This window comes from Pteronotus mesoamericanus, unplaced genomic scaffold, assembly GCF_021234165.1.
Source record: "Pteronotus mesoamericanus isolate MK-2021 breed Mesoamerican mustached bat unplaced genomic scaffold, CSHL_Meso_final contig_173, whole genome shotgun sequence".
In the NCBI taxonomy this organism is placed as follows: Eukaryota; Metazoa; Chordata; class Mammalia; order Chiroptera; family Mormoopidae; genus Pteronotus; species Pteronotus mesoamericanus.
Window position 1 is genome coordinate 12,415,501 of NW_026555072.1, and position 15,414 is coordinate 12,430,914.

At 36.8% G+C, this 15,414-nt stretch overlaps 1 protein-coding gene across 1 annotated transcript in view; it reads right to left on the reverse strand.

Moving 5' to 3' along the window:
* Nucleotides 1-4,386: 4,386 nt before the first annotated feature.
* LANCL3 (LanC like family member 3) overlaps nt 4,387-15,414 on the reverse strand; it is a 95,222-nt gene continuing 84,194 nt past the window's right edge. The window contains exons 4-5 of the mRNA XM_054566406.1: nt 12,378-12,585; nt 4,387-4,546 (exon numbers count right to left, since the gene is read on the reverse strand). Coding sequence (XP_054422381.1) covers nt 4,387-4,546; nt 12,378-12,585 — 368 coding nt within the window. The remainder of the gene's footprint in view (nt 4,547-12,377; nt 12,586-15,414) is intronic.

The window sequence follows — 15,414 nt, forward strand, 5'->3', positions numbered from 1 at the left end:
CATGATTAAGCACACAAGCAAAAACAAAACCTTATCAGTATGTGACTAAAGAGGAAGAAGACAAGAAGTTGCTGAATTGGGGGGTGGGAGTGATAAGAGATCCTAGGAAGCAATAAAACCCATGAGTAAGATGCATGGTTCTTAGCAGCATTGAACATGCATCCACAACTCACATTGAGATGCTGAGCTGCAGCAAGCTTTCACCCACCCACCCTTTTGCCTATCTTCTCATTGGCTTTCCTTGCTAAGTTTATGCCAAGGTCAAATGGCCTTGGTGAATCTGACGCTTACTCATTTAGCTATTAATTTGGTATAGTGTTGAGTAAATAACTCAGGTCCCCAAAGGAAGGCCTTATATGCAATCTAGAGTATATTTCTATTGCTATATGTCATGCAGTTCTGAGGCCTAAATTAAAGTGCAGACCAAACTCAACCAAAAATACTTTATTTCCCAGTTCATGTTGGCTCTGCAGACCTAGACTGCCAACTCCTTTTCTTGCATTACTGGCACCTTAATCCTTTGTTTCAGCAAGCAAAATAAATATTTGCATCAAAAGGAGCTCAACAGCTAAACCAGCCTATGCCTATGTAGTAAGCCCCAGAAAAGCAGAACTTTCTGAGGCACAAATACTATAGTCAGGATTGGTTCTAGAATATAAAAAACATACACTTTGTTTTTTACCAGTTAGGTGATCCAGAAAGTACTACATCCACACATGGAGATTCCATTTGGCTAAAATGCTTATTTGAAGTCATAATTGAGCATGATTTTTCTATGCATGTTATAGGTATTTAAAATTCAGCTTCTCTTCTTAAATATATAAAGTACCTGCATATTACAACTCTCATTTTATCATTTACAACCCTCATCACAACCTGTGAAGTGGAGAGGGTGATTACATTATTATTATAGTGGCCCATGGATTTGGTAGAGAAAGGCTTTAAGATTTCCAACACAGGGTTCTTTGCATTACTAATATTTTTCCTTTTAATCATGTGTTTCCTTAATATGGTTATAAATCACAAACTTACATATTTTTGCATTGAAATTGATATTTCCTTTCTATAGAAATTGAAACAATTTGAGTACTACCTTGATTAAAATATTAATGTGTCAAAGGAAGTTAAAAGATATAAATTGCCATGAAGGAGTTGCAATTTAGCATAGATCAAAAAAAGGACTCTCTTTCTCAAGTTATCAAACAGTTAAAACTATTACCTTAAGTGTGTAGTCAGCTACCTGAAGAGTCACAGGGGAATACATGCTGTGAAATCTCTGCTCTTTTTTTATTTTTTAAATGTAATAATTATTGTCCTTTTTCTCCATTACCATTTAGTCCCCTTATACCCTCCTCCCCTCAGCAGTCACCACACTGTTGTCCATGTTCATGAGCCCTTTTTCCTTTTTGCTCAATCCCACCTCCTAACCTCCCTCCCCACTAGCTGTCATCTGCTCTCTATCTACGAGTCTGTCTCCGTTTTGCTTGTTAGTTCAGTTTGTTCATTAGGTTCCACATATGAGTGAAATCATATGGTATTTGTCTTTCTCTGTGTGGCTTATTAAATCTCTGTTCTTACTGGTTACAAATGGAACAAAAAATAAAAACCGATGACTAAAATGGGACTGGGCGAAATATATATGTACTACTTGGGGATATGTTTGGGAGAGGAGGTTCATAAATGTGTTAACGAAACAAAATGCAGAGTTGTATTAGGTCTCAAAACTTTGTTCTCAAAGCATAATGCAGTCTCTCTATTGTTGAGAGATTCTTTCAATATCCTTGCATATCTCCAACGTTACCTTCAGGGTTTATAATTGTTCCTGTCACATATAGTAAATAATACTATAGTTATACTACTGGTGGTGAATTGCCCCATAGTCTTAAAGAGGCAATATGCTTAATTAAGTACTATTCAAACTTAGGGGTATTTTTCCACTTCTTGGGAAAAGAACGCAATAGAAGAGTACTTTCCCAAACCTATAATTCTACTTTTACAGGAAAATGAAAACTTATAAAATGTTTAAATGCCAAAGAAACTTATTACCCTTATTTCTAATTTACCAATATGTTAATTCATAAAGACATACTCAAACATGGACTTTGCTTGGATTTGACACACAAAAGGGTTATCTTTTCACAATGGTCAGTATAACAATGTCAGTTACCCTACTGAACCTTGAAAGGCCAGGTGAGCAAGACAGAGTCCAGCCTTTCTGAAGTTCCTAGAAATGAAACTGATATATTGAGCTAGATAATCACTTCTTAGTGCTTTAGGTTTCAGGTCTCAAGGATGAATGGTGGAAGGATCAGCAAACAGGAACAGAAAGTAACTTCCATGGGGTATTTTGTTTACTGCTATATCCCCAGCTTCTAGTCTGGATACTCAATAAATATACTTGGGGAGTGAAACCCTGGGTTTGAAAAGCAGGTATCACTATCATTTCAAAAGGAGCCTACTTGCAGAAAGCATTTTTGCCTTAAGGCTTTCAGAGAGGCCCTTGACTATCCTTAAAAGAACTTCTAGAACCCAACTTTGGAAGTCATCTTAAAACTGCTACTTATTGGTATTGCCCCAACCTGAGTACTTTCAAAGATGAACAATAGAAACCAATTTTATATGTTTATATCTGAGGATGTGAAAATGAAACAAGCTAAAAAGGTGCATGTTTTTCAAAACTATTGTGTCTAGTTTGTTCTGACTGAAAACACAAATAGTCATAAAATATACAAAGGCAGTTCTTACCTTTTTTCAGCCACAGATTTCTTTGAGGACCTTATGAATGCTAGAAATCTTCCCAGAAAAATGTGCACACACATACACACAAGCAAATGGGCACATGCCACCACACACACATGTATACACACATATTTTTAGGCAACAGAGTATTCTCCAGCTGCTCCCAAAGTTCACCTATGAATCAGGAAGTTAAGAACTACTCAACTAAGTAAATGCTTGAGTTACATGGGGATATATGTAAAATACTTACATATATATATATATCTCTCCAAATGTTCAATTACTATTTAAATGATTGTTAAATCTTACACAGTATACAACTTCATCTTCCTCTTTGATACATGAAATTACCAGTGACCAAGTTCTAGGAAAGGGGTAAACTCATGTTCTGAGTATTGAAGAGGCAGATGCTCCTACGGTGTTCTGAAAACCACTATTTACTTGAAGTAGTTTCACAATTTGTGTGTTTACAGCAAGGTTGAATTTAATATGACAACTTTGCTCAGTGGGAATTGTAGACAATTTCTTGTGGAGCTTGCGTCTTGGAAGATAAGGTAATCAGCCAGGGAGTTCATGGATCTCTTAATCTAACAGTATAAAGTTGAGCGATGTTCTTTTCACAATCACTAGCCCCTTTTTCTGCCGCTGACTGTTCTAGGCGACACAGTATTCCATCAAAAGCATAAATGACACACTTTTGTAATGGTTACCCTGATCTTTGAGATGAGTGATTTTTACAAGTATATTTTACAGTTTGCTAATAGCTTCATAGGAATTACATAGGCATATAAAAAGTTATAATAGACAATAACAGCTCACATTTCAAATTGAGAAAAACATTTGACAGCAACACTTGCTACAGTATTTGCTAGCCTATGAATTTTACTATTCTAATTGAGCTTTAGGGGACAAAAAGGAACCAGGTAAAGAGATACTCTGAGGCCTAGGGAAACTTCAAATTTCAGCGTTTAAATGAAGTTATGATATGCGCCTAGGGTAATGATAAAAATAGAGATTCATATGAAAATTGCTCCACTCAGTAAAAATCATGAATTTCAGTAAGTAAAGACATAGGTCAACCAAGAGTTTCCTTTTTTTTTTCTTTTCTTTCTTTTTTTTTTTTTTTTTTTTGTCCTTCAGCAATCTGACACTTCATCCCTCCTAGCAGCTTTCTGCTGGGCAATTATTTTAGTTTTAGGTTGTCTTTATTTCTGACTTTAGGGGTGGAGGGCACCTACAAATGGTCAAATTCTCCAGTTGCAAAGGTATTGCCATTTTATTGCTGTTGCCCACATTTCAATTTTCTTTTTTATGCCCTAACCGAAAAAAAATGATTTCTCTTTCCCTTTCTCCTCTGATTTCTGATTTCATTTCTAGTCTCTTAAATATTGAACTTCTATGGTTTTTAGAAGAGTTGTGGTGTCTTTATTTTGCAGGTTCTCAGACTGTTCTCCCTTAAGTCTGGTATCACATTGCCTTTACCTGCCTGATCCCTCCCCCCTCCCTTCCTTTTTTCCCTCCTTCCTGTGGCAATGTTAAGGCTCATGGTTGTGATACCATTGAATGTGGCTTGTGTGGAAACTGCCTCGGGTAGGCTCAGGAAATCTCAGGGACCTTCTGCAGGGCCACAGTGGGACATGGAGCCTTCTAAACAAAGACGCTGAAGAGAGGGAACTCAGCCTGACTGGGCTGCAGCAGATCAATCAGAAAGCACACAGTCCCAGAGAAGCCTTCATACAAGCTGTATATACTTTCAAGGACGCGAGAACCAGCCTTGAATTCCTCGGTAAATAAAAATTCAGCAAACCTAAAAGAAGAAGAAGAAAATATGAAGAGTTTTAACATTAGTATTTCCACATTATTGACCTTGGGTTGCTTCTTTCTCCTCTCTGCTTAATTCAAGTTTTAGCATCATTTTCTTTTCAGAATTGTATAATATTTTAAGAAAGACATTAAAAAAACAGAGGAGACATTATGTAATTGTGTGTGTTTCACAACAAATTATGTTAGCAGGCAAAGTCAGCTATTTTGAGCATTTGCAAAGCAAATCAGTTTGTTTTTTTCCTTAGGATTTCATTCCTTCTGTCATCCATTAATTAAAAGTAAGAAAGACAGATAAGTAGCCATACTTTTATTTATCTTGAATAGCAAGCTGATATATGGCTGTTCCTTTGAAAAAGTAAATACACTTTTTCTGCATGAATATTATTTCTGAGCTAGGTTTCATTTATATGTGACAGAGAGCAGAGACTGTGAAAATAAATGTGCAAGATTTTATACAATCTGTGCTTTTGGTAAGCAAAGGAATAAGATGAATGAGAAAAGGCGAACCACATTTTATAATCATGACATCAAATAGCAAACTCAGCTACAAGATAGATTATTTTTAGGACATCTGCCTTAAAAATAAATCACTGACCTCGAAATTCTCCATGAAAGAGCTTTATCCTTTTACTGGTGTTTGCCACAAACCCTATTCAAGTTATTTATGATGGGTAACATTTTTAGTAGTTAATGGCATTTGAAGTGCTGTCACCTATGTCATCTCTTTACTGACTTGCTCTCCTCATTCCCATCACTAACAAAAATAATCACCAATTTACAGGCTAGAGCTCACTGGCTGGTAAGGCCTGACAGCTGATACTGCCATAAATGTAGATGATTGCTACTACATAGGGGGTCTTATGAAGAGTGATTACTCATCTGATCTTTTTAAGGTTCTTGGAATTATTGATGGCAGCTTAAAATAAATCAGCAGGACACATATTGCAAATCTGTTTGGTGCAAATTTTCTATCAACTGTTTTCCTGAATACGCAATAATTTATAAATAAAGTTTAAATTTTTTTCCCATCACCATTTATCTCCCCTATACCCTCTTCCACATCCACCATCCCCACCCCGTGCAATCACCACACTGTTGTCCATGTTCATGAGTTCTTGCTCTTTTTTTGCTCAGAATAATGACACATCCTATAAGTTCATTCAAAATTTGTAATTATGCAATGAAGCTTCATGGTATAGCTTCAAGGAATGTTGACCTTTTTAGTGCAATGGATCATTTTGTAGTCTGGACTCCATCTCAGAAAAAAAGCCTTGAAATACATAAGATAAAATGCATAGGATTCCAAAGGAAATTAATTATATTAAAAACAATAGCAAAAATTTTTAAACAAAATTTGTGATATAATAATATAGATATTCTTTATCAACACATTAAATAGTAGTGAATCTAATAACTGTGTAGATTTCTAAGCAGTGGTAGGAGTGAAATAAGTTTTACAACATCTGCAACACGGGTAATATGTGACTTCTATTGGTGACAGAGTCACAGTTACTGCTAATATTCCTGTGGTTATTACTTACGTTCAAAATGGAAAAAAATGCCAATTTCAGTTTGATGTGTAATACAAAAAGCCTAGATTAAGAAGCCCTGATGTAATAGAAAGAGGAAGAACTTTGTCGTTGTAATTCCCAACTCTGATCATTTCATGCTATATGACATTTGGAAAATTTCTTAATCTGATTTTAAAATAGTGAGGTTGCAGAACTGCATACAATAAACTGTAAAAATTAAAAACACCATATGTTAGGCACTGAGCATATAGCAAGCATTCAATACATGGTACATTTCATGTATTCACATAAACATATTATAGCAGAGTATTTGTTAAACAGAGACAACCATTCCACCATACTTTAAAAGAAACCCACATGTTAACTTTGCTCTCTCTTCTTCCAACCCTTTCCCCTAAGTTTAATTGATTTATTATATTGTTAAAATTAGTTTGTATAATATTTGGTATCCTACATTGTTTTACTTAAAAATAATATAAACATTTTTGTGTTGTTCAAAATAATTTCTAAATGACATGCAAGTACAGCAATTTACAAGTGTAATAGCAATGCTTGAGAGTAGCAGTTTCATTGTATTCTGATCTGTATAGTCAGTATAGTGTGTTACCATATTAAAGTGAAAATGATAGTTTCCAAAAATCTACCCAATGGTGCAGAGTTCAAACTAGTAAATTCATTTTCTTCTGTCAAAATAGAATTCAGAATAGTAATTATACAACTAAAAAGAATTAAAGACACTGAGATCATTATATATCAAAACCTGGTGATTATGACCAACTAAACTCAGATGAGAATTCATTCATCTGAGTTTTTAACTTACTATTATTTTTTATTAGAATGATAGAAGTTATTCTAACTAAGCATTCTTTTAAACTGTTGAAAAATAATAAAATAAAGGAAAGGCACACTGGAAAGTCAAAATATAGGCAGAAAATAAATTAGAAAGCCAAAGAGAAAAACAGAGAGAATTAATAAACAAAACCAAAGGTAGTTCTTTGAAAGCATGAACAACATAGACAAAATGCTGGTGTGTCTGATCAAAAAGAAGTATTAGGAGGCATATAAACACAGACATCGGAGATATAAAATATCATAGAACTACACTGTTAAAACTTTACCTCAAACATCTGAAAATCCAAACAGACTAGATGCTTTTGTAGGAATACATTTTACTTCAAAAAAATTAATTCAAGAACAGATAGAAAAATCTGAAAAATTACATAATCATAGAAGAAATTTAAAAGGTTGTCAAATATTTTTCTGTGACCATCAATTCCAGCTGTATATTAAGGGTAATAGGCAAAGACCAAGTAATGTTTATCCCAGAGAGGTATGTATTGTTTGACATTATTGTCTTAGGAGCTGACAAAATGAACAAAATCCCCCCACTTTGCGCCACCCAATATTTAACTTTGAATTGTAACAAAGTAGAAATGTTAGTATTCTATGCACTTCAATGCAATGCCCACACACTATTTAGATATTACTGGAACATTTTTGTTCTGTAACTTTGAGAAACTTAAGTTGTCTAAAGGGCCCTGGACTCCAGAACCTTATGATTAAGACTCTGTAAGCTAGAAATGGCTTGCCAGAAAAATAAGGGGTGGTTCTGACTCTTTTTAATAGGCTTTCTAGGGCATGAAAACCTTTGATGAAATTTATCCCAAAGGTGATATAGCATTAGTCTAGATAAGATCCAAAATGACTCTCCTGTTTTACATTATGGGAAATAAAGGGTCAGGTTACAACCTGAACAGATTAGGGAGCCAGGAATCAAAATATGTTAACAAAATTCTTAAAAAGAATGGAGCTTCAAAAGAGGACTTACATATGTTAGTATTTTTTTTCTTCAATGCACACACACAAGTATCATAAATGATATTTTATGTTTAACATTGAATATTATATAAGTTGAAGACTTCTGGCCAAGATGGAGGCCTAGGTAGATACACTTTGCCTCCTTGCATAACCAAAAGAAGGACAATAACAAATTCAAAAACAAGAAATAACCAGAACTGCCAGAAAATTGAACTGTATGAAAGTATGACAACCAAGGAGCTAAAAAAGAAATATTCATCCAGACCGGTAGGAGGGGTTGAGATGGGCAGTGGGGGTGGAGAGGATGTGAGGCAAGGCGGCGGATGGAGGACCAGGTGAGTGAGGCAGCAGCTGGCGGACTAGGCGGCCCCACATCTGCGTGCAGATAAACCATGAGGAACAGCTGGGGAGTGAGACAGACTGTGCAAACCAGGGTTCCAGTGCAGGAAAAGAAAGCCTCAAAACCTCTGCCTATAAAAAACCTGTGGGGTTTGCAGCAGCAGGAGAAACTCCCAGCTTCACAAGAGAGTCCGTTAGAGAGACCCATGGGGTCCTAGAATGTACACAAACCAACTCACCCTGGAATCAGCACCAGAAGGGCCCAATTTGCTTGTGGGTAGCAGAGGAAGTGACTGAAAGCCAGCTGAGAGCCGAGCAAGCGGCATTGTTCCCTCTTGGACCCCTCCCACACACACAATGTCACAACGCAGTGACCTGGGTTGCCCCACCCTGGTGAACACCTAAGGCTCTGCCCCTCCCAATGTAACAGGCACAGTGAGACAAAGAAATATGGCCCAAATGAAAGAACAGATCAAAGCTCCTACCGTAGAAATAAGCGATAAACAGATAGCCAACCTATCAGATGCACAGTTCAAAACACTGGTAATCTGGATGTTCACTGACTTGGTTGAGTATGGTTGCAAAATGGAGGAAAAAGTGAAGACTTTGCAAAGTGAAATAAAGAAAAATATACAGGGCACCAGCAGTAAAGGGAAGGAAACCGGGACTCAAATTCAACAATTGAGAGCAGAAGGAAGAGATAAACATTCAACCAGAACAGAATGAAGAAACAAGAATTCAAAAAAATGAGGAGAGGCTTAGGAACCTCCAGAACAACTTTAAACATTCCAACATCTGAATGATAGAGGTGCTAGAAGGAGAGAAGGAAGAGCAAGGAATTGAAAACTCCCCCAACCTGGTGAAGGAAATAGGCTTCCAAGAGATCCAGGAAGCTCAGAGAGTCCCCAAGAAGTTGGACCCAAGGAAATACACACCAAGGCACACCATAATTACATTCCCCAAGAGTAAAGATGAGGAGAGAATCTTAAAAGCAGCAAGAGAAAAGGAGACAATTACCTACAAAAAGTTCCCATAAGACTATCAGCTGGTTTCTCAAAAGAAACCTTGCAGGCAAGAAGGGACTGGCAAGAAGTGTTCAAAGTCATGAAAGGCAAGGGCCTACATCCAAAATGACTCTATCCAGCAAAGCTATCATTTAGAGTGGAAGGGCAGATAAAGCGCTTCCCAGATAAGGTAGTTAAAGGAGTTCATCATCACCAAACCCTTACTATATGAAATGTTAAAGGGACTCATCTAAGAAAAAGAAGATAAAAAACTATGAACAGTAAAATGACAACAAACTCAGAACTATCAACAACGGAACTTAAAAAAAAAAAAAACCAAACTAAGAAAACCCCTAGAATAGGAACAGAATCATAGAAATGGAGATCAGAGGGGAGGGGGATGGGGAAGAATGGGGGAAAAGGTACAAGGAATAAGCAGCATAAATAGTAGGTACAAAATAGGCAGGGGGAGGTTAAGAATAGTACTGGAAATGGAGAAGCCAAAGAACTGATATGTACAACCCGTGGACATGAACTAAGGGGTGGGGGGATGCTGGAGGGAGGGGCAGTGCAGGGTGGAGGGGAATAAAGGGGAGGAAAAAATTGGGACAATTGTAATAGTATAATCAATTATATATATATAAATGGAGACAACTGACAAAAAAGAATATTATATAAGTTGGTTTAGGAAGGCCTTTCTGAGACAATGACTTCTGAGTGAAGGTATGAATGAATTGAGGGCACTGGGACATATACGCTTATGTAGAAAGTGAGCATTATGGGTGGAAAGAACCAAAATTTCAAAGGCCGTGAGACAGATTATAGCTGGCATCCTAACAAAATCACAAGGAAGCTACTATGGTAGAAAGAACCAAGAGGAAGAGTAGGGGATGGTATTGAAATGGTAAAAAGAGGCAAAATCCTGTAGGCCACAGCGTTATCCAAGGCATGGCCCGCAGGCTGCATGCGGCCCAGGGTGACTATGAATGTGGCCCAACACAAAATTGTAAATTTACTTAAAATCTCTTTTTTTTTCTCATCAGGTTTCTTTAGTGTTTGTGTATTTAATGTGTGGCTCAGGACAACTCTTCTTTCAGTGTGGCCCAGAGACACCAAAAGGTTGGACACCCCTGCTTAGGGCCTTTCATTCAAAGGACAGACTTTTACTTTTTCTCTGTCAAATGGGAAGCCACTGAATTATCCTGAGCAGAGGCATGTCATAATCCAACATGATATACACCATGAGATGCAAATTTAAAAGATCATGGTGAAACAGAAAAACATTCCTAATGAAATCAGTATAAAGGCAAGGATGTTCATTATCCCTCTTATCAATGAACATTGGTTTGGAGATTCTGACCCATGTATTAGGAAATTTTTTAAAAAAGAGTATACATATGAGAAAGTAACAAAATTATAATTATTTGCAGATAATATGAGTGTCTATTTAGAAAACCCAGTGGAACCTAATGTAAACCTCATAGAAACAGTAATAGAGTTCAGTGAGGTGGGTAGATCTATCATTAGGAATTTATCAAAACTAAAATGTTTATAAGATACAATGCAGATTTATATGAAAGAAGTGTATCTTAGATTGCTAAACTGGAAATATTATGTATGTTTTTAAAAACTTTCATAAGTACCAATAAGAAATGACCTGAAAATATAGTGGAGGAAAAAATTCCACTCACAAACCTGGAAATAAAATACTAGGAATAAAATTAAGAAGAAATATACATGATCTTCTTCATAAGATCAAAACTTTAACCAAATGGCATTTTTAAAACTGAAATAAAGGGACAATGTACTATGTTCCTGGATGGAAAAATTCAGTATTCTAAAGATGTTAATTCTCACTAACATAAGCTATAAATTCCTTGAAACTCCAATCAAATTGCCACAGGGTTTTTTAAATTTGAAAAAGTGATTCTAAAACACAATTGGAAGAATGAGAGAACAGCTATGAAATATCAGAAATAAATTAATAATGAAATATAGGAAGTCCAGAAACAAACCCACACATTTATATAAGTTCAGTTTATGATGAAACTGGACTTTCAAATCATTAGGTCAGCAGGTGTCACTGGAAAGTTTTGTCTTTTGTTTAAAAAACACAGAGATTGATATCCATCTGACATCGTTAAACAAAAACAATAAGTTCTAGAATAATCAAAGATGTGTAAGTTAAAATCATAATGGTATTAAAAGTCAATGTAAGTTAATATTTTCCTTTTTTAAAAGTATTTTATTTTATTTTATTTATTTTTAGAGAGAGGGGGAGGAAGGGAGAAAGAGAGGGCGAGAAACATCAATGTGTGGTTGCCTCTCATGTGCCCCTCACCAGGCACCTGGCCTGCAACCCAGGTGTGGGCCCTAACTGGAAATCGAACCAGTGACCCTTAGGTTCGCAGGCTGGTGCTCAATCCACTGAGACATACCAGCCGGGGCTATTTTCTGTTGTTTTGTTTTGTTTTGTTTGTAATCTTAAAGAGGGAAGGGCCTTTTAAAGCAAAACACAAAATCAAGAAAGCTTGTAAATTCAACAACCTTAACCAGAAAAATACTTAAAATTTTGGTCTGGTGAAAGATCATGAGCTAAGCTGAAAGAAAAATGACAAAGTAGGAAAATATTTACAGTGTATATTGACAAAGAGTTACAATCATCAATAAAACATCATAGTAGGAAAAACGGGCTAGAAATACCTATGGATCTAATGACTTCAGTTCTAAAATTTCTCTTACAAGAAACACTTGCACAAGTGCATAGAAATGTATGTACGGGATATTTAGGACAATTTAGTTTGTATTAGTAAAGACTGAACATGTACAAGTATCCATTACTTATAGATTGATTAAATTAATCATGATACATCTACAGTGAATAACTACATAGTCTTTAAAATTATGAGATAGATCTATACAAACTGAAATGGTGTCCTTTTAAATTGTCTATTTAAAATACAAGTTGCGATCAGTATATATAGTACTGTTATACATTTATTTAGAGTGCATAGTTGATGTACTTATTTTTACACTTTTTAAACTACGTGACTCTATTACCTTTTCAGAACATTAGTTAGATTAACATTTGGAAAAAAATTACATGTGAAGAGTGGCTGACCTTTGAGCTCGGTAGATGTATTTAGAGTTTCCTGTGAGCCGATACAGCAGCAGGAAGACATAAGCACTGCCAGCTACACCATGGCAAATTCCCGGCCCCTTCTTTAGCAGGCCCTTTTGCCATGTGAGTTCTCCACACCGGATACACGTGTCCAGGTACTGTGGTTTCTTGGAAACGAGATAAGCTTTGGCAAACAGATAGGCAATTCCTGTGAAAACATCAAAGACTTTCAGGTGACTTTCAGGGCTTAATGCTGTAGAGCAGAACTTCTCAAACTGTAAAAGGCTCACAAATCATCAGTGTATTGGCAAAATATCCAGTCTAATCTGGTAGTTCTGAGGTGGGGCTGGAAATACTACATTTCTAACAAGTGTCCTGCTAAAGACCACATTTTGAATAGCAAGGCTATAGAATCTCCAACAAGGGAGTCATTTTTTTCCTGTGAGATTTAAATTGTTTGAATTGTATTGTGCTGTTGGTCCCTGAAGAGCAACAAGTACAAAGACTGATAAAATCCATAATTTACAAATTAATATTTAACTATGCATACTCTGGTAAGCATTATGGGTATCTGGCTATTTGGAATGGCTAAATGTTTATAGTTTGCCTATTCTGTCTCCCACCCTAATTTATAATGAATTTATAATGTTAAAGTACTTATAACTATACACCTTTTCTTAAGAGCAAAACTGGGAGTCCTGCCAAAGACTATAATGGTCCCAAATGACTTGGCCAAGACTTCTACTTCAGCTGCGAAATGAGTTCATCCCAACTTGATTGTTCTAAGGAAAGACATTTTCCTTCAAAATTTCTCAACAAAGGCAATTTCAATTACATAAGCAGGAACAGAAACAACAGAAGCAACAATTATTAATAGAAAAGTTTCCCCCCGAGTTTTAGGTGCTCATATTCAGAAAAGGAGTTAGGAACCCAAAATCACTCTCTTTCGTACAGGGGCTACCTTACTCTTATATAAAGTAGAAAACACTGGAATTTAGTATCTTAAGTAACTCATTGAGGTTTTCTTCATCTTTCATTGTCTTTGACTAGGCTCTTTTTTTCAAGTATATTGTATTGATTATGCTATTACAATTGTCCCATTTTTTTCTTCCCATTATCCCCCTCCACCCTCCCCACCCTCCTCCCTCCAGCATCTCCCCTCCTTAGTTCATGTCCATGGGTCATACATATAAGTTCTTTGGCTTCTCCATTTCCTATACTGTTCTTAACCTCCCCATCTCTATTTTATGCCTACCATTTATGCTTCTTATTCCCTGTACCTTTTTCCCCCACTCTACCCCTTCCCCTCCCCACTGATAACCCCCCATGTGATCTCCATTTCTGTGATTCTGTTACTGTTCTACTTGTTTACTTAGTTGTTTGTTTTTTTTTTAGTTTGAGTTGCTGATAGTTTTGAGTTTTCTGTCATTTTATTGTTCAGTTTTTTACCTTCTTTTTCTTTTTCTTCTTATTTTTATTGTTGTTTAAGTACAGTTGTCTCCATTTCCCCCCATCACTCGCCCTCCCCACCCATCCCTGCCTCCTACCCTCAAACCTACCCTCTTTGTCTTTGTCCATGTGTCCTTTATACATGTTCCTTGATGGCCCTTCTCCTATTTCCCCCCATTATCCCTCTCCCCCCGCCCCTCAGGTTACTATCAATTTGTTCTTTATTTCAATGTCTCTGGTTATATTTTGCTTGCTTGTTTGTTTTGTTGATTTGGTTCCACTAATAGGACAGATCATATGGTATTTGTCTTTCACTGCCTGGCTTACTTGATCTTCTTTTTCTTAGATAAGTTCCTTTAACATTTCATATAATAATGGCTTGGTGATGATGAACTCCTTTAACTTAGTCAAGCACTGACTATCTGGGAAGCACGTTATCTGCCTCTCCATTCTAAATGATAACTTTGCTGGATAGAGTCATCTTGGATGTAGGTCCTTGCTTTTCATGACTTTGAATACTTCTTTCCAGCCCCTTCTTGCCTGCAAGGTTTCTTTTGAGAAACCAGCTGATAGTCTTACGGGAACTCCTTTGTAGGTAACTGTCTCCTTTTCTCTTGCTGCTTTTAAGATCCTCTCCGTATCTTTAGTCTTGGGTAATTTAATTATGATGTATATTGCTATGTTTCTTCTTGGATCCAACTTCTTTGGGACTCTCTGAGTGTCCTGGACTTCCATGTCTAGTTCCTTTGCCAGACCGGGGAAGTTTTCCATCATTATTTGTTCAAGTAAGTTTTCAATTTCTTGCTCTTCCTCTTCTACTTCTGGCACCACTATGATTCGGATGTTAGAACATGTAAAGTTGTCCCAGAGGTTCCTCCGCTTCTCCTCATTTTTCTGAATTTTTGTTTCTTTGTTCTGTTCTGATTGGATGTTTATTGCTTCCTTTTTTTCCAAATCATTGATTTGAATCCTGGTTTCCTTCCCTTCACTGTTGGTTCCCTGTATATTTTCCTTTATTTCACCTTGTATAGCCTTCATGTCTTCCTTTATTTTGCAACCATCCTCAGTCATTTCTGTGAACATCCTGATTACCAGTGTTTTGAACTCTGCATTTGATAGGTTAGCTATTTACTTGTCACTTGGTTCTTTTTTTGGAGCTTTGATCTGTTCTTTCATATGGACCATATTTCTTTGCCTTGGCACTCCTGTTACATTGTAAGGGACGGAGCTTTAGGTATTCACCAGGGCTGGGCAACTGACTTCTCTGCGTTGTGGTGCTATATGTGGGGGAGGGGTCAGAGAGGGAACAATGCCGCTCGCTAGCTTGCTTAGCGCTCATCCCACTTTCCGTCGCTTCCCTCACTTCCCGCAAGTGGATTGTGCCCTTTCAGGTCCTGGGTTGGTGAGTTTGTGTGCATTCTAGGACCCTGTGGGTCTCTCTAGTGGACTCTCCTGTGAGACTGGAAGTTTCTCCTGCTGTCACAACCCCCACAGATTTTTACAGCCAGAGGTTTTGAGGCTTTATTTCTCTCCGTTGGAACCCTGGGTTGTGTGGTCTGTCTTGCTCCCCAGTTTTTCCTTCTGGTTT